The 26,774-nt window shown below is 47.7% G+C and overlaps 1 protein-coding gene across 1 annotated transcript; it reads right to left on the reverse strand.

The window, feature by feature from the left end:
* Positions 1-3,726: 3,726 nt before the first annotated feature.
* Positions 3,727-26,774, reverse strand: COX19 (cytochrome c oxidase assembly factor COX19). The gene is made up of 3 exons (XM_073543218.1): positions 26,592-26,774; positions 5,330-5,441; positions 3,727-4,002 (listed from the first exon to the last, which is right to left on the reverse strand). The coding sequence occupies exons 1-3, from the start codon at positions 26,671-26,673 to the stop codon at positions 3,915-3,917; spliced, it is 282 nt and encodes a 93-aa protein (XP_073399319.1). The 5' UTR covers positions 26,674-26,774; the 3' UTR covers positions 3,727-3,914.

Raw genomic sequence — 26,774 nt, forward strand, 5'->3', positions numbered from 1 at the left:
GCTAGATTTCTCCCTCCCGGTCACTGTCTGCTGAGGTGTTGTGGAGTGAGAAAACTGTTGCTCATAGCAACCAATCACAGCTCAGCTTCTTTTAAACATCTCTGGTGAAATGAAAGATGCTTCGTGATTGGTTGGTGATACACACATACATACAATTTTATATATGTATATAGGTATAATAATAATAATAATGGGAAGTTCACACCTTGGGTTTTTGGTGCAGATTATTGTATCTGCAGCAAAATCCACAAATGTTACATGCAGAGTTTGGCGCAGGTTTAACCATTTCCATTGCAAAAACTAAAATCCACACTGATTTTGCAGAAAGGATTGACGTGCTGCTGATTCCAGCGATGTATCACTTACTGGGCTGCTTGCTGTCATTTTATTTTCTCTGCTGCAGATCTAGGAGTTCTCTTGAATGCTGAGCCCTGTATAACCCCTCCCACACCACTGATTGGTAGTTTTCTGCCTTTGTACATACAAATCTGCCAATCAGTGGTGAGGGGTGCGGTAATGAATATGGAGGACTACCTGGCAGCAGGTTTACTAGTCCTTTTGTCTCTCTGTCGGTCTCTCCATTATTATGCTCGCAGATTAGGTGGCAAAAATCTGGTGAAAGTTTCTCTTTAAAGGGTTTTTTTCCAATCTTTAGGCGTCATCCCCTAGACATGGTATAAGTCAGGGGTCCGCAACCTGTAGCTTGAAAGCCTCATCACCCAGCCCGTCCGCTCATCACTATTCCTAAACATGTCTATGGGAAATCCAAATGAGAATTCGGATGTATTCACGCGCAGTCTTTTTGCTGAGTTTTTAACGGTTGAACCGAGTTGAAACTTCCAAGTTTTTGCAGCGTTTTGGAGGAAGATTTTGGCATGTTTCTGGTCAATTTCCATCAAAGCGCACCCATAGGCTATGTTCACACGCTGCAGATTCGCAGTTCTCCATAGGATGTTCAGTACCATGTTATCCTATGGAAAACAAAAACCGCTGTGAATATGCTGCGGAAAAATCTGTGTGGAAACGCAGTGGTTTATTTTCCACAGCATGTCAATTCTTTGTGCGGAATTTGCAGCGTTTTTACACCTATTCCATTATAGGAATCCGCAGGTGTAAAAACGCAGGTGAAATCCTCACAAAATCCGTAGGAAATCCGCAGGCATTTTGACCTGCGGATTCTGCAGATTCCGTGCGGAAATATCGGCAGACAAATCCACAACGTGTGCACTGCACATACCCTAAAGCTTCTCTCCTCTTTGAATATTTCGTCCTAAACCAAAAAGCACAGCTCAGCCCCATGTCTATTAAGAATAGCAAGGGGCGTCCAAACTGGAGGTAAATTGACCCGAATCATACATTATATGGACAGAAATATTTTGACACATATCTTCATAATTTAATTCAGGTTCATCATTCAGTACTATTAAACCTAGTGTTTAACATCCGGCCCCTTTGACCCAGTGTATAAGAGCCAGCCCCTCACCTCACTGGTGTATAACATCCAGCCTTCTCACCCTCCCCAGTAAGCATACAAAACCTACATTTTGTCTTTTGTAGGTTTTGTATGCTTTTTGGCCAATGTGAACATGCGTTTATATGCTGCATGTATACCAACTCAAACCAAGCTCAATTTTTGTCTTTTTTTTCACCCTCCCCGGTGTATAACATCCTGCCCCTACGTCATCCCCGGTGTATAACATCCTGCCCCCTCGCCATCCCCGGTGTATAAGCTCCTGCCTCCTCGCCATCCCCGGTGTATAAGCTCCTGCCCCCTCGCCCTCCCCGGTGTATAACATCCTGCCCCCTCGCCATTCCCGATGTATAACATCCTACCCCCTCGCTCTCCCCGGTGTATAACATCCTGCCCCCTCAACATCTCTGGTGTATAACATCATGCCCTCTTACCCTCCCCGGTGTATAACATCCTGTCCCCTCGCCATCCCCAGTGTATAACATCCTGCCCCCTCGCCTTTGCCGGTATATAACATCCTGCCCCCTCGCCCTCCCCGGTGTATAACATCCTGCCCCCTCAACATCCCCGGAGTATAACATCCTGCCCCCTCGCCATCCCCAGTGTATAACATCCTGCCCCCTCGCCATCCCCAGTGTATAACATCCTGCCCCCTCGCCATCCCCAGTGTATAACATCTGGCCACCTCACCCCTTCCCCGGTGTATAACATCCGGCCCCCTCTCCTTCTCTGGTGTATAACATCCAGACAAGTCTTGGTTTGGCAAATGCCAAGGGAACATTCCCAGCTTGACTGATTGTGCCAACTATAAAAGTTTGGTGGAGGATGGATAACGTTATGGGCTTGTTCATCAGAGATTTTCATAGTCCTCTTAGCTCCAGTGCAGGAAAATCTTAATACTACACCACACCAAAACCACTTTGAGAACTGTAGCGTCCAACTTTGTGACTTTTCTGGTCTCCATGTCTCTGCCTCAATTTCCAGACATGGTTGGGGAAGGTTTGTGAGGAAGAACTTGACCGGTGTCATAGAGCACTGACATCAACCTAGGACTGGACAGGCCAACTGCCTCTGTGTGGAAGAGCTGCTTTTTTTGGGGGCTGCTTTTTTTGTTCCAATCCGGCCCTGCCTCAACCCCTTGACCTTTGGGATAAACTATATCGGAGACTGTGATGCCGGTGCACTTACCCAACATCAATGTCTGACCTCACAAATGGTCTTCTGGATAAATGAGTAAAAATTCCAACAAACCCCTCCAAATCAGTTTTTCACTGACAGATAAGAGAAGGTGGGGAAACTAATTTTTTCTCATCAGTGAAAAAAAGACAAAGCTCTTCACCATTTTTTTTTTTTGTATGTGAAAAAATATCTGAATAAGGCCTAAAGGTGATAAAACACTACAACTCTTCTCCATTTTCTGAGGTTAGACCCCAACAAATCATAAGGTGAAGGTAAATCCAAGAAAAATATGAGATGGGGAAGTCACTTTAAGCCAAACCTAAACAATGAATGTCGACTTATCTTGACATCCAACATGGCCTCCAACCCAAGGCAATTCAGCGTTGATCGTCAATTTAGCTGCACTGTAGTTCTCCACAAATGGGCACCGCAGCAAAATGAGGCATCTCTAAACAATGCATTAAAGAAAATAAACTTTTGCTGAAGCTCTAACTTCTCATTTACTAATATAGGGACAGTTTTAGGTATTGGGTTGAATGGCTTCTAATATAGCAATGAATGACAGCATGCTATAACTACGGGGCAGGTTCAATATGGTGCCAAAAAAGCAGCTGTCCGTGGGTCCTGTTGTCCGAGAAGAACCAAAGCAGGGTCATAACTATGATGGGTGAAGGGTTGAAATCACACCTGGACCTTAGGGGGCCCAAAAGGTCCCTTTAGCCCATATGAAGAGACTATTAAAAACTTGTGATAGGTGGGGGCCCTGGAGGAGATTTTTGGATTGGAACCCATGAGCTTCACATTACGCGAGTGGACCAAAGCCTTAACCGTGTAAGACGCCCTGGTTTAATAAATGGCTCATGGTCTCAGGGACCTTGTTACAGAATTTTCCCTGGATGTTCAAGTTCCACCTCCATTCTATCTTTATAGGGTTTTTTTCTTCCACATGTAGAAGTTGTGCATTTCCATTATGGGGAATGTACTCATCATGGAACCTAATGGTTTCCTATGAAATCAGATCCAGACGTAAAACTTTTCTCACCAAAGTATTTTAGCCTTAAATAAATATATTGATGAACAGCATGAAGAAATTATTTATTACTTATGAGGCCATGAAAACATTTTCATCCGCTTCCTGTATTCCTCGGCCATAAATCATAAGAATGTATACAACGATATAAAAAAAGGAGCCTTTGGGAAAGTGTCCATTCTCTGCAGAATATCAAGAAGATTCCAGGAGTAAATAGTTCATGTATTAAATATATTATAACTTGTTTTGCTCTTCTGTGGCCGCGTCATCTGTAAGATCCCTGAAGCCGAGTTTTTCCAGGGGCTCTTTTGCCATGAGTTGTCTGCAAGAAAAACAAGGGAAATACTTGTAACAGATTCCAGAAAAAATAATTTCACATAAAAATTTAAATGAAAAAAAAAATAAAAATTATATATATATATATATATATATATATATATATATATATATATATATATATATATATATATATATATATATATATATATATATGAAAAAAGCAGCACAAAAACTACTACCAATAATGTGGGTGCAAGCTTTCCAGGCATGTACCAGACCTCAAAAATAGTCCTTCAAAGACGACAGCAACACACCACGGAGACTCCAGTTAAAGTGCTATTTATTAGCCTATCTGGCTATTTGCCCATACAGCGACGTTTCGGTCCTGAAAAGTGTGGACCTTTCTCAAGCATTTTTTATGTTATAGTGAAATTTTGTTTTAGAAAGTGGTAAAAAAATGGGGTTTGTTTCTCCATTTTCTGATTTTTTTTTTTTTTTAATATTTTTTTTAAGTTGATGGAAATTATTAAGGGCTTGTTTTTTTGCACGTCGAGATTACATTTTTTATTGATACCATTTTGGGGTACATACAATATTATTTTGATCAGTTTTTATTACATTTTCTGGGAGACAGGCATTAATCGAAAAATGGCGATTATGAGGTTTCTATTTTGTAATTTTTCAAATAAAATATTTTGATTGAATAGAACTTTTACCGATATGGTGATACCAAATATTTTACATTTTATTTCATTATTTTTAATAAAAAAAGACAATTTTTTTCTACACTTCTAACTTCATTTTTTTGGTCTCTATAGGGGTCTTGAACCTGTAATCTATATACTGCAATATACAGTATTGATGTATGTCGTGAAACTTGTGCTCTCCCGTGAACACAAGCCACAACAGGACCAAAATGTCTCTTTTGGGGGCCTCCAGTAATCACCTGGCTGCCAAAATGCCAGCACCTTTAGGTCATATCACTTAGACTCCAATTAGAGCTGGTATACACTTCCACAAGGAACCAAACCATTTGAATGCCGTGGTCAGTAGTTGCAGCAGCAACTAAATGGTTGAACACAGGAATCGAAGCTAGCTTCAGTCACTATTGTTACAGATCGATGCCGGATCTAAGGAATATGATGTTTCTGGCTGGGACAGAGCATTTTTCATTTGTTCTCCATTGCTCCCGCTGACTCTATCTTTTCACCCAGGTCACATGAAGCATCACAGTACCCGAACGAGAAATGGAGAAAAATTGCAGGAACTGAGAAAAGTAAGTCAATTTGCACTTTTTTTTTTTAAATTCTCAGTATGTTGTAGGTTAATGATCAGACAACCCTTCCAATCTTCTATCACAGAGGACGCACCTTTCCATCCGACACTCCAAATATTCTTTTGATTCTTCGCGGCACAGACTGCTCTGGAAGTTGTTTGCCCGTAAACACTTCATGAACTTCTCTTTAAACGGTTTACATTCTCCTGCGAATAAAAAGCTTACTTAAAGAAACAGAACATACGCGTGGTAGGACACTGATCCCACACTGGTTTTTATCCTCCCATCCCTAATTAAATCAGCAATTTGGAAGACAAATTTGGTTATCAGGAGGTGCATCTTGGGCGGCCCATGTGCCATGACCTGATATCTACGCTAGTTGTGAGCTGGAGGGAATTGTCAGTATATTTTACAGCAATTTCTGCTGTAAAGTATAATGAATCTTTCCCACCCCTTCATACAAGGGTGGTGAAAAAAAGGCAGAGTGGAAGAGCTGTGCAAAATATGAAACTTTTTAATGCCAGGAAACCGGCACACGGCCCATTATAATTTTTCTCCATTGTGCTCAGCAGAGCAGATCAGGGAGATGAAGGAGCTGCAGCTTCATTACTAACACAGCCGAGCAGATCATGGAGAGATGAAGGAGCTGAAGCTTCATTACTAACACAGCCGAGCAGATCAGGGAGATGGAGAAGCTGCAGCTTCATTACTAACACAGCCGAGCAGATCAGGGAGAGATGGAGGAGCTGCAGCTTCATTACTAACACAGCTGAGCAGATCAGGGAGATGGAGGAGCTGAAGCTTCATTACTAACACAGCCGAGCAGATCCTGGAGAGATGAAGGAGCTGAAGCTTCATTACTAACACAGCCGAGCAGATCATGGAGAGATGGAGGAGCTGAAGCTTCATTAATAACACAGCCGAGAGGATCAGGGAGAGATGGAGGAGCTGCAGCTTCATTACTAACACAGCCGAGCAGATCAGGGAGATGAAGGAGCTGCAGTTTCATTACTAAAACAGCCGAGCAGATCAGGGAGAGATGGAGGAGCTGCAGCTTCATTACTAACACAGCCGAGCAGATCATGGAGAGATGGAGGAGCTGAAGCTTCATTACTAACACAGCCAAGCAGATTATGGAGAGATGGAGGAGCTGCAGCTTCATTACTAACACTGCCGAGCAGATCAGGGAGATGAAGGAGCTGCAGTTTCATTACTAAAACAGCCGAGCAGATCAGGGAGAGATGGAGGAGCTGCAGCTTCCTTACTAACACAGCCGAGCAGATCATGGAGAGATGGAGGAGCTGAAGCTTCATTACTAACACAGCCAAGCAGATTATGGAGAGATGGAGGAGCTGCAGCTTCATTACTAACACAGCCGAGAGGATCAGGGAGAGATGAAGGAGCTGCAGCTTCATTACTAACACAGCCGAGCAGATCAGGGAGATGAAGGAGCTGAAGCTTCATTACTAACACAGCCGAGAGGATCAGGGAGAGATGGAGGAGCTGCAGCTTCATTACTAACACAGCCGAGCAGATCATGGAGAGATGAAGGAGCTGCAGCTTCATTACTAACACAGCCGAGCAGATCATGGAGAGATGAAGGAGCTGCAGTTTCATTACTAAAACAGCCGAGCAGATCATGGAGAGATGGAGGAGCTGCAGCTTCATTACTAACACAGCCGAGCAGATCATGGAGAGATGAAGGAGCTGAAGCTTCATTACTAACACAGCCGAGCAGATCAGCGAGATGAAGGAGCTGAAGCTTCATTACTAACACAGCCGAGAGGATCAGGGAGAGATGGAGGAGCTGCAGCTTCATTACTAACACAGCCGAGCAGATCATGGAGAGATGGAGGAGCTGAAGCTTCATTACTAACACAGCCGAGCAGATCATGGAGAGATGGAGGAGCTGAAGCTTCATTACTAACACAGCCGAGCAGATCATGGAGAGATGAAGGAGCTGAAGCTTCATTACTAACACAGCCGAGCAGATCATGGAGAGATGGAGGAGCTGCAGCTTCATTACTAACATAGTCGAGCAGATCAGGGAGAGATGGAGGAGCTGAAGCTTCATTACTAACACAGCCGAGAGGATCAGGGAGAGATGGAGGAGCTGCAGCTTCATTACTAACACAGCCGAGCAGATCATGGAGAGATAGAGGAGCTGAAGCTTCATTACTAACACAGCCGAGCAGATCAGGGAGAGATGGAGGAGCTGCAGCTTCTTTACTAACACAGCTGAGCAGATCAGGGAGATGAAGGAGCTGCAGCTTCATTACTAACACAGCCGAGCAGATCATGGAGAGATGAAGGAGCTGCAGCTTCATTACTAACACAGCCGAGCAGATCATGGAGAGATGAAGGAGCTGCAGTTTCATTACTAAAACAGCCGAGCAGATCATGGAGAGATGGAGGAGCTGCAGCTTCATTACTAACACAGCCGAGAGGATCAGGGAGAGATGAAGGAGCTGCAGCTTCATTTCTAACACAGCCGAGCAGATCAGGGAGATGAAGGAGCTGAAGCTTCATTACTAACACAGCCGAGAGGATCAGGGAGAGATGGAGGAGCTGCAGCTTCATTACTAACACAGCCGAGCAGATCATGGAGAGATGAAGGAGCTGCAGTTTCATTACTAAAACAGCCGAGCAGATCATGGAGAGATGGAGGAGCTGCAGCTTCATTACTAACACAGCAGAGCAGATCATGGAGAGATGGAGGAGCTGAAGCTTCATTACTAACACAGCCGAGCAGATCAGGGAGATGAAGGAGCTGAAGCTTCATTACTAACACAGCCGAGAGGATCAGGGAGAGATGGAGGAGCTGCAGCTTCATTACTAACACAGCCGAGCAGATCATGGAGAGATGGAGGAGCTGAAGCTTCATTACTAACACAGCCGAGCAGATCATGGAGAGATGGAGGAGCTGAAGCTTCATTACTAACACAGCCGAGCAGATCATGGAGAGATGAAGGAGCTGAAGCTTCATTACTAACACAGCCGAGCAGATCATGGAGAGATGAAGGAGCTGCAGTTTCATTACTAAAACAGCCGAGCAGATCATGGAGAGATGGAGGAGCTGCAGCTTCATTACTAACACAGCCGAGCAGATCATGGAGAGATGAAGGAGCTGAAGCTTCATTACTAACACAGCCGAGCAGATCAGGGAGGTGAAGGAGCTGAAGCTTCATTACTAACACAGCCGAGAGGATCAGGGAGAGATGGAGGAGCTGCAGCTTCATTACTAACACAGCCGAGCAGATCATGGAGAGATGGAGGAGCTGAAGCTTCATTACTAACACAGCCGAGCAGATCATGGAGAGATGGAGGAGCTGAAGCTTCATTACTAACACAGCCGAGCAGATCAGGGAGAGATGGAGGAGCTGCAGCTTCATTACTAACACAGCTGAGCAGATCAGGGAGATGGAGGAGCTGAAGCTTCATTACTAACACAGCCGAGCAGATCCTGGAGAGATGAAGGAGCTGAAGCTTCATTACTAACACAGCCGAGCAGATCATGGAGAGATGGAGGAGCTGAAGCTTCATTACTAACACAGCCGAGAGGATCAGGGAGAGATGGAGGAGCTGCAGCTTCATTACTAACACAGCCGAGCAGATCAGGGAGATGAAGGAGCTGCAGTTTCATTACTAAAACAGCCGAGCAGATCAGGGAGAGATGGAGGAGCTGCAGCTTCATTACTAACACAGCCGAGCAGATCATGGAGAGATGGAGGAGCTGAAGCTTCATTACTAACACAGCCAAGCAGATTATGGAGAGATGGAGGAGCTGCAGCTTCATTACTAACACAGCCGAGAGGATCAGGGAGAGATGAAGGAGCTGCAGCTTCATTACTAACACAGCCGAGCAGATCAGGGAGATGAAGGAGCTGAAGCTTCATTACTAACACAGCCGAGAGGATCAGGGAGAGATGGAGGAGCTGCAGCTTCATTACTAACACAGCCGAGCAGATCATGGAGAGATGAAGGAGCTGCAGCTTCATTACTAACACAGCCGAGCAGATCATGGAGAGATGAAGGAGCTGCAGTTTCATTACTAAAACAGCCGAGCAGATCATGGAGAGATGGAGGAGCTGCAGCTTCATTACTAACACAGCCGAGCAGATCATGGAGAGATGAAGGAGCTGAAGCTTCATTACTAACACAGCCGAGCAGATCAGCGAGATGAAGGAGCTGAAGCTTCATTACTAACACAGCCGAGAGGATCAGGGAGAGATGGAGGAGCTGCAGCTTCATTACTAACACAGCCGAGCAGATCATGGAGAGATGGAGGAGCTGAAGCTTCATTACTAACACAGCCGAGCAGATCATGGAGAGATGGAGGAGCTGAAGCTTCATTACTAACACAGCCGAGCAGATCATGGAGAGATGAAGGAGCTGAAGCTTCATTACTAACACAGCCGAGCAGATCATGGAGAGATGGAGGAGCTGCAGCTTCATTACTAACATAGTCGAGCAGATCAGGGAGAGATGGAGGAGCTGAAGCTTCATTACTAACACAGCCGAGAGGATCAGGGAGAGATGGAGGAGCTGCAGCTTCATTACTAACACAGCCGAGCAGATCATGGAGAGATAGAGGAGCTGAAGCTTCATTACTAACACAGCCGAGCAGATCAGGGAGAGATGGAGGAGCTGCAGCTTCTTTACTAACACAGCTGAGCAGATCAGGGAGATGAAGGAGCTGCAGCTTCATTACTAACACAGCCGAGCAGATCATGGAGAGATGAAGGAGCTGCAGCTTCATTACTAACACAGCCGAGCAGATCATGGAGAGATGAAGGAGCTGCAGTTTCATTACTAAAACAGCCGAGCAGATCATGGAGAGATGGAGGAGCTGCAGCTTCATTACTAACACAGCCGAGAGGATCAGGGAGAGATGAAGGAGCTGCAGCTTCATTTCTAACACAGCCGAGCAGATCAGGGAGATGAAGGAGCTGAAGCTTCATTACTAACACAGCCGAGAGGATCAGGGAGAGATGGAGGAGCTGCAGCTTCATTACTAACACAGCCGAGCAGATCATGGAGAGATGAAGGAGCTGCAGTTTCATTACTAAAACAGCCGAGCAGATCATGGAGAGATGGAGGAGCTGCAGCTTCATTACTAACACAGCAGAGCAGATCATGGAGAGATGGAGGAGCTGAAGCTTCATTACTAACACAGCCGAGCAGATCAGGGAGATGAAGGAGCTGAAGCTTCATTACTAACACAGCCGAGAGGATCAGGGAGAGATGGAGGAGCTGCAGCTTCATTACTAACACAGCCGAGCAGATCATGGAGAGATGGAGGAGCTGAAGCTTCATTACTAACACAGCCGAGCAGATCATGGAGAGATGGAGGAGCTGAAGCTTCATTACTAACACAGCCGAGCAGATCATGGAGAGATGAAGGAGCTGAAGCTTCATTACTAACACAGCCGAGCAGATCATGGAGAGATGAAGGAGCTGCAGTTTCATTACTAAAACAGCCGAGCAGATCATGGAGAGATGGAGGAGCTGCAGCTTCATTACTAACACAGCCGAGCAGATCATGGAGAGATGAAGGAGCTGAAGCTTCATTACTAACACAGCCGAGCAGATCATGGAGAGATGAAGGAGCTGAAGCTTCATTACTAACACAGCCGAGCAGATCATGGAGAGATGGAGGAGCTGCAGCTTCATTACTAACATAGTCGAGCAGATCAGGGAGAGATGGAGGAGCAGAAGCTTCATTACTAACACAGCCGAGAGGATCAGGGAGAGATGGAGGAGCTGCAGCTTCATTACTAACACAGCCGAGCAGATCATGGAAAGATGGAGGAGCTGAAGCTTCATTACTAACACAGCCGAGCAGATTATGGAGAGATGGAGGAGCTGCAGCTTCATTACTAACACAGCCGAGCAGATCATGGAGAGATGGAGAAGCTGCAGCTTCATTACTAACACAGCCGAGCAGATCAGGGAGAGATGGAGGAGCTGCAGCTTCATTACTAACACAGCTGAGCAGATCAGGGAGATGGAGGAGCTGAAGCTTCATTACTAACACAGCCGAGCAGATCATGGAGAGATGAAGGAGCTGAAGCTTCATTACTAACACAACCGAGCAGATCATGGAGAGATGGAGGAGCTGAAGCTTCATTACTAACACAGCCGAGAGGATCAGGGAGAGATGGAGGAGCTGCAGCTTCATTACTAACACAGCCGAGCAGATCATGGAGAGATGGAGGAGCTGAAGCTTCATTACTAACACAGCCGAGCAGATCATGGAGAGATGAAGGAGCTGAAGCTTCATTACTAACACAGCCGAGCAGATCATGGAGAGATGAAGGAGCTGCAGCTTCATTACTAACACAGCCGAGCAGATCAGGGAGAGATGGAGGAGCTGCAGCTTCATTACTAACACAGCCGAGCAGATCATGGAGAGATGGAGGAGCTGAAGCTTCATTACTAACCCAGCTGAGCAGATCAGTGAGAGATGGAGGAGCTGCAGCTTCATTACTAACAAAGCTGAGCAGATCAGGGAGATGAAGGAGCTGCAGCTTCATTACTAACACAGCCGAGCAGATCATGGAGAGATGGAGGAGCTGCAGCTTCATTACTAACACAGCCGAGCAGATCAGGGAGATGAAGGAGCTGAAGCTTCATTACTAACACAGCCGAGCAGATCATGGAGAGATGGAGGAGCTAAAGCTTCATTACTAACACAGCCGAGCAGATCAGGGAGAGATGGAGGAGCTGCAGCTTCATTACTAACACAGCCAAGCAGATCATGGAAAGATGGAGGAGCTGCAGCTTCATTACTAACACAGCCGAGCAGATCAGGGAGATGAAGGAGCTGCAGCTTCATTACTAACACAGCCGAGCAGATCATGGAGAGATGGAGGAGCTGAAGCTTCATTACTAACACAGCCGAGCAGATCAGGGAGATGAAGGAGCTGCAGCTTCATTACTAACACAGCCGAGCAGATCGTGGAGAGATGGAGGAGCTGCAGCTTCATTACTAACACAGCCGAGCAGATCATGGAGAGATGAAGGAGCTGCAGCTTCATTACTAACACAGCCGAGCAGATCGTGGAGAGATGGAGGAGCTGCAGCTTCATTACTAACACAGCCGAGCAGATCATGGAGAGATGAAGGAGCTGCAGCTTCATTACTAACACAGCCGAGCAGATAATGGGGAGATGGAGGAGCTGCAGCTTCATTACTAACACAGCCAAGCAGATCATGGAGAGATGGAGGAGCTGCAGCTTCATTACTAACACAGTTGAGCAGATTAGGGAGAGATGGAGGAGCTGCAGCTTCATTACTAACACAGCTGAGCAGATAAAGGAGAGGTGGAGGAGCTGCAGCTTCATTACTAACACAGCCGAGCAGATCAGGGAGAGATGGAGGAGCTGCAGCTTCATTACTAACACTGCCGAGCAGATAATAGGGAGATGGAGGAGCTGCAGCTTCATTACTAACACAGCCGAGAGGATCAGGGAGAGATGGAGGAGCTGAAGCTTCATTACTAACACAGCCAAGCAGATCATGGAGAGATGGAGGAGCTGCAGCTTCATTACTAACACTGCCGAGCAGATAATAGGGAGATGGAGGAGCTGCAGCTTCATTACTAACACAGCCGAGCAGATCAGGGAGAGATGGAGGAGCTGCAGCTTCATTACTAACACAGCCGAGCAGATCAGGGAGAGATGGAGGAGCTGCAGCTTCATTACTAACACAGCTGAGCAGATCAGGGAGAGATGGAGGAGCTGCAGCTTCATTACTAACACAGCCGAGAAGATAATGGGGGAGATGGAGGAGCTGCAGCTTCATTACTAACACAGCCGAGCAGATCATGGAGAGATGGAGGAGCTGCAGCTTCATTACTAACACTGCCGAGCAGATAATAGGGAGATAGTAATGAAGCTGCAGCTCCTCCAACACAGCCGAGCAGATAACGGGGAGATGGAGGAGCTGCTGCGTCATTGCTAACAGAGCAAAGAAAATCAGGGAGAGATGGAGGAGCTGCAGCTTCATTACTAACACAGCCGAGCAGATCATGGAGAGATGGAGGAGCTGCAGCTTCATTACTAACACAGCCGAGCAGATCATGGAGAGATGGAGGAGCTGCAGCTTCATTACTAACACAGCCGAGCAGATCATGGAGAGATGGAGGAGCTGCAGCTTCATTACTAACACAGCCGAGCAGATCATGGAGAGATGGAGGAGCTGCTGCTTCATTACTAACACAGCCGAGCAGATCAGGGAGATGAAGGAGCTGCAGCTTCATTACTAACACAGCCGAGCAGATCATGGAGAGATGGAGGAGCTGCAGCTTCATTACTAACACAGCCGAGCAGATCATGGAGAGATGGAGGAGCTGCAGCTTCATTACTAACACAGCCGAGCAGATAATGGGGAGATGGAGGAGCTGCAGCTTCATTACTAACACAGCCGAGCAGATCAGGGAGATGAAGGAGCTGCAGCTTCATTACTAACACAGCCGAGCAGATCATGGAGAGATGGAGGAGCTGCTGCTTCATTACTAACACAGCCGAGCAGATCAGGGAGATGAAGGAGCTGCAGCTTCATTACTAACACAGCCGAGCAGATCATGGAGAGATGGAGGAGCTGCAGCTTCATTACTAACACAGCCGAGCAGATCATGGAGAGATGGAGGAGCTGCAGCTTCATTACTAACACAGCCGAGCAGATAATGGGGAGATGGAGGAGCTGCAGCTTCATTACTAACACAGCCAAGCAGATCATAGAGAGATGGAGGAGCTGAAGCTTCATTACTAACACAGTTGAGCAGATCAGGGAGAGATGGAGGAGCTGCAGCTTCATTACTAACACAGCTGAGCAGATCAGGGAGAGATGGAGGAGCTGCAGCTTCATTACTAACACAGCTGAGCAGATCAGGGAGAGATGGAGGAGCTGCAGCTTCATTACTAACACAGCTGAGCAGATCAGGGAGAGATGGAGGAGCTGCAGCTTCATTACTAACACAGTCGAGCAGATCATGGCGAGATGGAGGAGCTGCAGCTTCATTACTAACACAGTCGAGCAGATCAGGGAGATGAAGGAGCTGCAGCTTCATTACTAACACAGCCAAGCAGATCATGGAGAGATGGAGGAGCTGCAGCTTCATTCCTAACACAGTTGAGCAGATTAGGGAGAGATGGAGGAGCTGCAGCTTCATTACTAACACAGCCGAGCAGATCAGGGAGAGATGGAGAGATGGAGGAGCTGCAGCTTCATTACTAACACAGCCGAGCAGATAATAGGGAGATGGAGGAGCTGCAGCTTCATTACTAACACAGCCGAGAGGATCAGGGAGAGATGGAGGAGCTGCAGCTTCATTACTAACACAGCCGAGCAGATAATGGAGAGATGGAGGAGCTGCAGCTTCATTACTAACACTGCCGAGCAGATAGTAATGAAGCTGCAGCTCCTCCATCTCCCTATTAACACAGCCGAGCAGATAACGGGGAGATGGAGGAGCTGCTGCGTCATTGCTAACAGTGCAAAGAAAATCATGGAGAGATGGAGGAGCTGCAGCTTCATTACTAACACAGCCGAGCAGATAATAGGGAGATGGAGGAGCTTCAGCTTCATTACTAACACAGCCGAGCAGATCATGGAGAGATGGAGGAGCTGCAGCTTCATTACTAACACTGCCAAGCAGATAATAGGGAGATGGAGGAGCTGCAGCTTCATTACTAACACAGCCGAGCAGATAACGGGGAGATGGAGGAGCTGCTGCGTCATTGCTAACAGAGCAAAGAAAATCAGGGAGAGATGGAGGAGCTGCAGCTTCATTAATAACACAGCCGAGCAGATAATAGGGAGATGGAGGAGCTGCAGCTTCATTACTAACACAGCTGAGCAGATCATGGAGAGATGGAGGAGCTGCAGCTTCATTACTAACACTGCCGAGCAGATAATAGGGAGATGGAGGAGCTGCAGCTTCATTACTAACACAGCCGAGCAGATCATGGAGATGGAGGAGCTGCAGCTTCATTACTAACACTGCCGAGCAGATAATAGGGAGATTGAGGAGCTGCAGCTTCATTACTAACACTGCCGAGCAGATAATAAGGAGATGGAGGAGCTGCAGCTTCATTACTAACACAGCCGAGCAGATAACGGGGAGATGGAGGAGCTGCAGCTTCATTACTAACACTGCCGAGCAGATAATAGGGAGATGGAGGAGCTGCAGCTTCATTACTAACACAGCCGAGCAGATAACGGGGAGATGGAGGAGCTGCAGCTTCATTACTAACACAGCCGAGCAGATAATAGGGAGATGGAGGAGCTTCAGCTTCATTACTAACACAGCCGAGCAGATCATGGAGAGATGGAGGAGCTGCAGCTTCATTACTAACACTGCCAAGCAGATAATAGGGAGATGGAGGAGCTGCAGCTTCATTACTAACACAGGCGAGCAGATAACGGGGAGATGGAGGAGCTGCTGCGTCATTGCTAACAGAGCAAAGAAAATCAGGGAGAGATGGAGGAGCTGCAGCTTCATTAATAACACAGCCGAGCAGATAATAGGGAGATGGAGGAGCTGCAGCTTCATTACTAACACAGCCGAGCAGATCATGGAGAGATGGAGGAGCTGCAGCTTCATTACTAACACAGCCGAGCAGATCATGGAGAGATGGAGGAGCTGCAGCTTCATTACTAACACAGCCGAGCAGATAATGGGGAGATGGAGGAGCTGCAGCTTCATTACTAACACAGCCAAGCAGATCATAGAGAGATGGAGGAGCTGAAGCTTCATTACTAACACAGTTGAGCAGATCAGGGAGAGATGGAGGAGCTGCAGCTTCATTACTAACACAGCTGAGCAGATCAGGGAGAGATGGAGGAGCTGCAGCTTCATTACTAACACAGCTGAGCAGATCAGGGAGAGATGGAGGAGCTGCAGCTTCATTACTAACACAGCTGAGCAGATCAGGGAGAGATGGAGGAGCTGCAGCTTCATTACTAACACAGCTGAGCAGATCATGGCGAGATGGAGGAGCTGCAGCTTCATTACTAACACAGTCGAGCAGATCAGGGAGATGAAGGAGCTGCAGCTTCATTACTAACACAGCCAAGCAGATCATGGAGAGATGGAGGAGCTGCAGCTTCATTCCTAACACAGTTGAGCAGATTAGGGAGAGATGGAGGAGCTGCAGCTTCATTACTAACACAGCCGAGCAGATCAGGGAGAGATGGAGAGATGGAGGAGCTGCAGCTTCATTACTAACACAGCCGAGCAGATAATAGGGAGATGGAGGAGCTGCAGCTTCATTACTAACACAGCCGAGAGGATCAGGGAGAGATGGAGGAGCTGCAGCTTCATTACTAACACAGCCGAGCAGATAATGGAGAGATGGAGGAGCTGCAGCTTCATTACTAACACTGCCGAGCAGATAGTAATGAAGCTGCAGCTCCTCCATCTCCCTATTAACACAGCCGAGCAGATAACGGGGAGATGGAGGAGCTGCTGCGTCATTGCTAACAGTGCAAAGAAAATCATGGAGAGATGGAGGAGCTGCAGCTTCATTACTAACACAGCCGAGCAGATAATAGGGAGATGGAGGAGCTTCAGCTTCATTACTAACACAGCCGAGCAGATCATGGAGAGATGGAGGAGCTGCAGCTTCATTACTAACACTGCCAAGCAGATAATAGGGAGATGGAGGAGCTGCAGCTTCATTACTAACACAGCCGAGCAGATAACGGGGAGATGTAGGAGCTGCTGCGTCATTGCTAACAGAGCAAAGAAAATCAGGGAGAGATGGAGGAGCTGCAGCTTCATTAATAACACAGCCGAGCAGATAATAGGGAGATGGAGGAGCTGCAGCTTCATTACTAACACAGCCGAGCAGATCAGGGAGAGATGGAGAGATGGAGGAGCTGCAGCTTCATTACTAACACAGCCGAGAGGATCAGGGAGAGATGGAGGAGCTGCAGCTTCATTACTAACACAGCCGAGCAGATAATGGAGAGATGGAGGAGCTGCAGCTTCATTACTAACACTGCCGAGCAGATAGTAATGAAGCTGCAGCTCCTCCATCTCCCTATTAACACAGCCGAGCAGATAACGGGGAGATGGAGGAGCTGCTGCGTCATTGCTAACAGTGCAAAGAAAATCATGGAGAGATGGAGGAGCTGCAGCTTCATTACTAACACAGCCGAGCAGATAATAGGGAGATGGAGGAGCTTCAGCTTCATTACTAACACAGCCGAGCAGATCATGGAGAGATGGAGGAGCTGCAGCTTCATTACTAACACTGCCAAGCAGATAATAGGGAGATGGAGGAGCTGCAGCTTCATTACTAACACAGCCGAGCAGATAACGGGGAGATGGAGGAGCTGCTGCGTCACTGCTAACAGAGCAAAGAAAATCAGGGAGAGATGGAGGAGCTGCAGCTTCATTAATAACACAGCCGAGCAGATAATAGGGAGATGGAGGAGCTGCAGCTTCATTACTAACACAGCCGAGCAGATCATGGAGAGATGGAGGAGCTGCAGCTTCATTACTAACACTGCCGAGCAGATAATAGGGAGATGGAGGAGCTGCAGCTTCATTACTAACACTGCCGAGCAGATAATAGGGAGATTGAGGAGCTGCAGCTTCATTACTAACACTGCCGAGCAGATAATAAGGAGATGGAGGAGCTGCAGCTTCATTACTAACACAGCCGAGCAGATAACGGGGAGATGGAGGAGCTGCAGCTTCATTACTAACACAGTTGAGCAGATTAGGGAGAGATGGAGGAGCTGCAGCTTCATTACTAACACAGCTGAGCAGATAAAGGAGAGGTGGAGGAGCTGCAGCTTCATTACTAACACAGCCGAGCAGATCAGGGAGAGATGGAGGAGCTGCAGCTTCATTACTAACACTGCCGAGCAGATAATAGGGAGATGGAGGAGCTGCAGCTTCATTACTAACACAGCCGAGAGGATCAGGGAGAGATGGAGGAGCTGAAGCTTCATTACTAACACAGCCAAGCAGATCATGGAGAGATGGAGGAGCTGCAGCTTCATTACTAACACTGCCGAGCAGATAATAGGGAGATGGAGGAGCTGCAGCTTCATTACTAACACAGCCGAGCAGATCAGGGAGAGATGGAGGAGCTGCAGCTTCATTACTAACACAGCCGAGCAGATCAGGGAGAGATGGAGGAGCTGCAGCTTCATTACTAACACAGCTGAGCAGATCAGGGAGAGATGGAGGAGCTGCAGCTTCATTACTAACACAGCCGAGAAGATAATGGGGGAGATGGAGGAGCTGCAGCTTCATTACTAACACAGCCGAGCAGATCATGGAGAGATGGAGGAGCTGCAGCTTCATTACTAACACTGCCGAGCAGATAATAGGGAGATAGTAATGAAGCTGCAGCTCCTCCAACACAGCCGAGCAGATAACGGGGAGATGGAGGAGCTGCTGCGTCATTGCTAACAGAGCAAAGAAAATCAGGGAGATGGAGGAGCTGCAGCTTCATTACTAACACAGCCGAGCAGATCATGGAGAGATGGAGGAGCTGCAGCTTCATTACTAACACAGCCGAGCAGATCATGGAGAGATGGAGGAGCTGCAGCTTCATTACTAACACAGCCGAGCAGATCATGGAGATGGAGGAGCTGCAGCTTCATTACTAACACAGCCGAGCAGATCATGGAGAGATGGAGGAGCTGCTGCTTCATTACTAACACAGCCGAGCAGATCAGGGAGATGAAGGAGCTGCAGCTTCATTACTAACACAGCCGAGCAGATCATGGAGAGATGGAGGAGCTGCAGCTTCATTACTAACACAGCCGAGCAGATCATGGAGAGATGGAGGAGCTGCAGCTTCATTACTAACACAGCCGAGCAGATAATGGGGAGATGGAGGAGCTGCAGCTTCATTACTAACACAGCCGAGCAGATCAGGGAGATGAAGGAGCTGCAGCTTCATTACTAACACAGCCGAGCAGATCATGGAGAGATGGAGGAGCTGCTGCTTCATTACTAACACAGCCGAGCAGATCAGGGAGATGAAGGAGCTGCAGCTTCATTACTAACACAGCCGAGCAGATAATGGGGAGATGGAGGAGCTGCAGCTTCATTACTAACACAGCCAAGCAGATCATAGAGAGATGGAGGAGCTGAAGCTTCATTACTAACACAGTTGAGCAGATCAGGGAGAGATGGAGGAGCTGCAGCTTCATTACTAACACAGCTGAGCAGATCAGGGAGAGATGGAGGAGCTGCAGCTTCATTACTAACACAGCTGAGCAGATCAGGGAGAGATGGAGGAGCTGCAGCTTCATTACTAACACAGCTGAGCAGATCAGGGAGAGATGGAGGAGCTGCAGCTTCATTACTAACACAGCCGAGCAGATCATGGCGAGATGGAGGAGCTGCAGCTTCATTACTAACACAGTCGAGCAGATCAGGGAGATGAAGGAGCTGCAGCTTCATTACTAACACAGCCAAGCAGATCATGGAGAGATGGAGGAGCTGCAGCTTCATTCCTAACACAGTTGAGCAGATTAGGGAGAGATGGAGGAGCTGCAGCTTCATTACTAACACAGCCGAGCAGATCAGGGAGAGATGGAGAGATGGAGGAGCTGCAGCTTCATTACTAACACAGCCGAGCAGATAATAGGGAGATGGAGGAGCTGCAGCTTCATTACTAACACAGCCGAGAGGATCAGGGAGAGATGGAGGAGCTGCAGCTTCATTACTAACACAGCCGAGCAGATAATGGAGAGATGGAGGAGCTGCAGCTTCATTACTAACACTGCCGAGCAGATAGTAATGAAGCTGCAGCTCCTCCATCTCCCTATTAACACAGCCGAGCAGATAACGGGGAGATGGAGGAGCTGCTGCGTCATTGCTAACAGTGCAAAGAAAATCATGGAGAGATGGAGGAGCTGCAGCTTCATTACTAACACAGCCGAGCAGATAATAGGGAGATGGAGGAGCTTCAGCTTCATTACTAACACAGCCGAGCAGATCATGGAGAGATGGAGGAGCTGCAGCTTCATTACTAACACTGCCAAGCAGATAATAGGGAGATGGAGGAGCTGCAGCTTCATTACTAACACAGCCGAGCAGATAACGGGGAGATGGAGGAGCTGCTGCGTCATTGCTAACAGAGCAAAGAAAATCAGGGAGAGATGGAGGAGCTGCAGCTTCATTAATAACACAGCCGAGCAGATAATAGGGAGATGGAGGAGCTGCAGCTTCATTACTAACACAGCTGAGCAGATCATGGAGAGATGGAGGAGCTGCAGCTTCATTACTAACACTGCCGAGCAGATAATAGGGAGATGGAGGAGCTGCAGCTTCATTACTAACACAGCCGAGCAGATCATGGAGATGGAGGAGCTGCAGCTTCATTACTAACACTGCCGAGCAGATAATAGGGAGATTGAGGAGCTGCAGCTTCATTACTAACACTGCCGAGCAGATAATAAGGAGATGGAGGAGCTGCAGCTTCATTACTAACACAGCCGAGCAGATAACGGGGAGATGGAGGAGCTGCAGCTTCATTACTAACACTGCCGAGCAGATAATAGGGAGATGGAGGAGCTGCAGCTTCATTACTAACACAGCCGAGCAGATAACGGGGAGATGGAGGAGCTGCAGCTTCATTACTAACACAGCCGAGCAGATAATAGGGAGATGGAGGAGCTTCAGCTTCATTACTAACACAGCCGAGCAGATCATGGAGAGATGGAGGAGCTGCAGCTTCATTACTAACACTGCCAAGCAGATAATAGGGAGATGGAGGAGCTGCAGCTTCATTACTAACACAGGCGAGCAGATAACGGGGAGATGGAGGAGCTGCTGCGTCATTGCTAACAGAGCAAAGAAAATCAGGGAGAGATGGAGGAGCTGCAGCTTCATTAATAACACAGCCGAGCAGATAATAGGGAGATGGAGGAGCTGCAGCTTCATTACTAACACAGCCGAGCAGATCATGGAGAGATGGAGGAGCTGCAGCTTCATTACTAACACAGCCGAGCAGATCATGGAGAGATGGAGGAGCTGCAGCTTCATTACTAACACAGCCGAGCAGATAATGGGGAGATGGAGGAGCTGCAGCTTCATTACTAACACAGCCAAGCAGATCATAGAGAGATGGAGGAGCTGAAGCTTCATTACTAACACAGTTGAGCAGATCAGGGAGAGATGGAGGAGCTGCAGCTTCATTACTAACACAGCTGAGCAGATCAGGGAGAGATGGAGGAGCTGCAGCTTCATTACTAACACAGCTGAGCAGATCAGGGAGAGATGGAGGAGCTGCAGCTTCATTACTAACACAGCTGAGCAGATCAGGGAGAGATGGAGGAGCTGCAGCTTCATTACTAACACAGCTGAGCAGATCATGGCGAGATGGAGGAGCTGCAGCTTCATTACTAACACAGTCGAGCAGATCAGGGAGATGAAGGAGCTGCAGCTTCATTACTAACACAGCCAAGCAGATCATGGAGAGATGGAGGAGCTGCAGCTTCATTCCTAACACAGTTGAGCAGATTAGGGAGAGATGGAGGAGCTGCAGCTTCATTACTAACACAGCCGAGCAGATCAGGGAGAGATGGAGGAGCTGCAGCTTCATTACTAACACAGCCGAGCAGATAATAGGGAGATGGAGGAGCTGCAGCTTCATTACTAACACAGCCGAGAGGATCAGGGAGAGATGGAGGAGCTGCAGCTTCATTACTAACACAGCCGAGCAGATAATGGAGAGATGGAGGAGCTGCAGCTTCATTACTAACACTGCCGAGCAGATAGTAATGAAGCTGCAGCTCCTCCATCTCCCTATTAACACAGCCGAGCAGATAACGGGGAGATGGAGGAGCTGCTGCGTCATTGCTAACAGTGCAAAGAAAATCATGGAGAGATGGAGGAGCTGCAGCTTCATTACTAACACAGCCGAGCAGATAATAGGGAGATGGAGGAGCTTCAGCTTCATTACTAACACAGCCGAGCAGATCATGGAGAGATGGAGGAGCTGCAGCTTCATTACTAACACTGCCAAGCAGATAATAGGGAGATGGAGGAGCTGCAGCTTCATTACTAACACAGCCGAGCAGATAACGGGGAGATGTAGGAGCTGCTGCGTCATTGCTAACAGAGCAAAGAAAATCAGGGAGAGATGGAGGAGCTGCAGCTTCATTAATAACACAGCCGAGCAGATAATAGGGAGATGGAGGAGCTGCAGCTTCATTACTAACACAGCTGAGCAGATCATGGAGAGATGGAGGAGCTGCAGCTTCATTACTAACACTGCCGAGCAGATAATAGGGAGATGGAGGAGCTGCAGCTTCATTACTAACACAGCCGAGCAGATCATGGAGATGGAGGAGCTGCAGCTTCATTACTAACACTGCCGAGCAGATAATAGGGAGATTGAGGAGCTGCAGCTTCATTACTAACACTGCCGAGCAGATAATAAGGAGATGGAGGAGCTGCAGCTTCATTACTAACACAGCCGAGCAGATAACGGGGAGATGGAGGAGCTGCAGCTTCATTACTAACACTGCCGAGCAGATAATAGGGAGATGGAGGAGCTGCAGCTTCATTACTAACACAGCCGAGCAGATAACGGGGAGATGGAGGAGCTGCAGCTTCATTACTAACACAGCCGAGCAGATAATAGGGAGATGGAGGAGCTTCAGCTTCATTACTAACACAGCCGAGCAGATCATGGAGAGATGGAGGAGCTGCAGCTTCATTACTAACACTGCCAAGCAGATAATAGGGAGATGGAGGAGCTGCAGCTTCATTACTAACACAGCCGAGCAGATAACGGGGAGATGGAGGAGCTGCTGCGTCATTGCTAACAGAGCAAAGAAAATCAGGGAGAGATGGAGGAGCTGCAGCTTCATTAATAACACAGCCGAGCAGATAATAGGGAGATGGAGGAGCTGCAGCTTCATTACTAACACAGCCGAGCAGATCATGGAGAGATGGAGGAGCTGCAGCTTCATTACTAACACAGCCGAGCAGATCATGGAGAGATGGAGGAGCTGCAGCTTCATTACTAACACAGCCGAGCAGATAATGGGGAGATGGAGGAGCTGCAGCTTCATTACTAACACAGCCAAGCAGATCATAGAGAGATGGAGGAGCTGAAGCTTCATTACTAACACAGTTGAGCAGATCAGGGAGAGATGGAGGAGCTGCAGCTTCATTACTAACACAGCTGAGCAGATCAGGGAGAGATGGAGGAGCTGCAGCTTCATTACTAACACAGCTGAGCAGATCAGGGAGAGATGGAGGAGCTGCAGCTTCATTACTAACACAGCTGAGCAGATCAGGGAGAGATGGAGGAGCTGCAGCTTCATTACTAACACAGCTGAGCAGATCATGGCGAGATGGAGGAGCTGCAGCTTCATTACTAACACAGTCGAGCAGATCAGGGAGATGAAGGAGCTGCAGCTTCATTACTAACACAGCCAAGTAGATCATGGAGAGATGGAGGAGCTGCAGCTTCATTCCTAACACAGTTGAGCAGATTAGGGAGAGATGGAGGAGCTGCAGCTTCATTACTAACACAGCCGAGCAGATCAGGGAGAGATGGAGAGATGGAGGAGCTGCAGCTTCATTACTAACACAGCCGAGAGGATCAGGGAGAGATGGAGGAGCTGCAGCTTCATTACTAACACAGCCGAGCAGATAATGGAGAGATGGAGGAGCTGCAGCTTCATTACTAACACTGCCGAGCAGATAGTAATGAAGCTGCAGCTCCTCCATCTCCCTATTAACACAGCCGAGCAGATAACGGGGAGATGGAGGAGCTGCTGCGTCATTGCTAACAGTGCAAAGAAAATCATGGAGAGATGGAGGAGCTGCAGCTTCATTACTAACACAGCCGAGCAGATAATAGGGAGATGGAGGAGCTTCAGCTTCATTACTAACACAGCCGAGCAGATCATGGAGAGATGGAGGAGCTGCAGCTTCATTACTAACACTGCCAAGCAGATAATAGGGAGATGGAGGAGCTGCAGCTTCATTACTAACACAGCCGAGCAGATAACGGGGAGATGGAGGAGCTGCTGCGTCATTGCTAACAGAGCAAAGAAAATCAGGGAGAGATGGAGGAGCTGCAGCTTCATTAATAACACAGCCGAGCAGATAATAGGGAGATGGAGGAGCTGCAGCTTCATTACTAACACAGCCGAGCAGATCATGGAGAGATGGAGGAGCTGCAGCTTCATTACTAACACTGCCGAGCAGATAATAGGGAGATGGAGGAGCTGCAGCTTCATTACTAACACAGCCGAGCAGATCATGGAGAGATGGAGGAGCTGCAGCTTCATTACTAACACTGCCGAGCAGATAATAGGGAGATTGTGGAGCTGCAGCTTCATTACTAACACTGCCGAGCAGATAATAAGGAGATGGAGGAGCTGCAGCTTCATTACTAACACAGCCGAGCAGATAACGGGGAGATGGAGGAGCTGCAGCTTCATTACTAACACTGCCGAGCAGATAATAGGGAGATGGAGGAGCTGCAGCTTCATTACTAACACAGCCGAGCAGATAACGGGGAGATGGAGGAGCTGCTGCGTCATTGCTAACAGAGCAAAGAAAATCAGGGAGAGATGGAGGAGCTGCAGCTTGAGTGCTGGTATGCTATGTTCTAAACGTCCCACTGTACTCTTCAATGCACAGACTCACCCTGTATGTCGACAGCACTACTGTGCATGCTCATGATGTCTGCACTGCTGGAGACAAAGTACCACTACAGATAGAAAGCGGTGACAAGGTGCGCATGCTTGACCCGTCTGCATAGAACTACTGTTAAGCTTTACTAGGGATAACAAGGAAAGGATGAGGCTATCTGCACACGGTGCGAATTCTGCTGCGGATCCGCAGCGTTTCAGGAGCTGCGGGTCCGCAGCAGATTTAGGTGCGTTGTACAGTACCATTGTTTTCAATGGTAACCTAAAAAACGCTGTGTACATGCGGCGGATTTGCTGCATATTCAAATCCGCATGTCAATTCTTTGTGCGGATTCCGCTGCGGTTTCACACCTTCTCCATTGTAGAGGTGTGAAACCACAGGCTAATCTGCAGGTAAACCGCAGGTCTTTTCACCTGAGATTTTACCTGCGGATTTTTATAAATCCGCGCGGAAAAATCAGCAGGACCAAACTCTACGTGTGCACTTAGCCTAATAGTGTTTTGGTGGCTAAAGGTGTTAAATAGTGATGAGCGAACGTGCTGGGATAAGGTGTTATCTGAGCATGCTCGGGTGCTAACCGAGTGTCTTCGGTATGCTCGAATAATATGTCCAAGTCCCCGCGGCTGCATGTCTCAAGGCTGTTTGACAGCTGCAACACATGCAAGGATTACCTACGTGTTGCAGCTGCTTAACAGCCATGAGACATGCAGCCGCGGGGACTTGGACATATTATTCGAGCATGCCGAAGACACTCGGTTAGCACCAGAGCATGCTCAGATAACACCTTATCCCAGCACATTCACTCATCACTAGTGATAAACAATATATATATTGTTTATATTTTTTTTTTAAATCACTTGCAACTGAGAAATATATTGTGTAGGTGTGGTTATTAGCACGAGCCATGGCTGTGACTGTGGAAATACCCCCATAAGTGCCCATATTACGAATGCAACTCCCAGCCGACCCATGAGCAATGACCCAACAGGGCGGTATGATGCGGATTTATGATGCGGTCAGCGCATAATAACTCTTTCCTGACATAGGACATACATGTATGTTGGTTGCGGGTGAATGGAGTGAGCTGGATTTCTTTTTTGTCATCTCACATCCCCCCCCCCCCAAAAAAAGGAATAAAGAATAAAGAGATTAAATTGCCGTAAGTACCCCAAAATAGCACAAATCAAAGCCAACGCTCGCCACGCAAACCCCAAAGGCTTCCCACAGCTCCATCGACGAAAAAAAATAAAGTGGAGGGAAAACGAAAGCACAAAAATCATCCAGGCTTGAAGGGGTTAAGGTTTTAAATAATTTTTTCCATGCCGATGCTTCCCCTCGGACAAGTCCAGGACAGACTAATGCAGGGACATAAAATGCTCTCAACCCAGGCCCGGATTTATGAATGGAGCAGACAAGTTGTCAGATTACACTCATGTCACACTGTGCTCACTCCAAAAATGAAGTTGCTGCATTTACCCAAATTGCAGCCAATCAGATCAATGCTTTCATTTTGCAATGGTACGTTAATCAATGAAAACTAGAACCTGATTGGCTGGCATTATTTGCTTTACAGCAGTTGGGGGGGGGCGGGAGATAGGTTGCAGTTCACCACGCCTAGCCACTAGAGGGCGCTGTATTGCGGTAATACGCCGGTCACCTCCAGTTACGAAGGTTCAGATAATCCTTCACATGGACTCACCGAGGTGATCCAGAGGAAAGGAGCCCTTTTCTGGAGGTCGAGGTTTAAAGGTTTTAGTCCCGAAGTTCATAGCGGTTGACATTTTTGCAGCGTATACCTCTCCACGCTTCCTGTGACCTCTTCCAACATGGACGCTCCTGAGCTCAAGCACCTTTACTACGCATGCGTAGCCTCTCCTGGCTG

The sequence above is a fragment of the Dendrobates tinctorius genome, unplaced genomic scaffold, assembly GCF_039654945.1.
Source record: "Dendrobates tinctorius isolate UK_male_01 unplaced genomic scaffold, ASM3965494v1 ptg000129l, whole genome shotgun sequence".
Classification (NCBI taxonomy): Eukaryota; Metazoa; Chordata; class Amphibia; order Anura; family Dendrobatidae; genus Dendrobates; species Dendrobates tinctorius.

What these genes read in the sequence shown, in the direction of transcription:
- COX19 (XM_073543218.1), bottom strand. Translation starts at nt 26,673, where the DNA reads ATGTCAACCGCTATGAACTTCGGGACTAAAACCTTTAAACCTCGACCT. An exon ending in CTTTCCTCTGGATCACCTCG is followed by an intron (nt 5,442 to 26,591) that starts GTGAGTCCATGT and finishes TTTTATTCGCAG; the next exon opens with GAGAATGTAAACCGTTTAAA. An exon ending in TTGGAGTGTCGGATGGAAAG is followed by an intron (nt 4,003 to 5,329) that starts GTGCGTCCTCTG and finishes TTTTTCTTGCAG; the next exon opens with ACAACTCATGGCAAAAGAGC.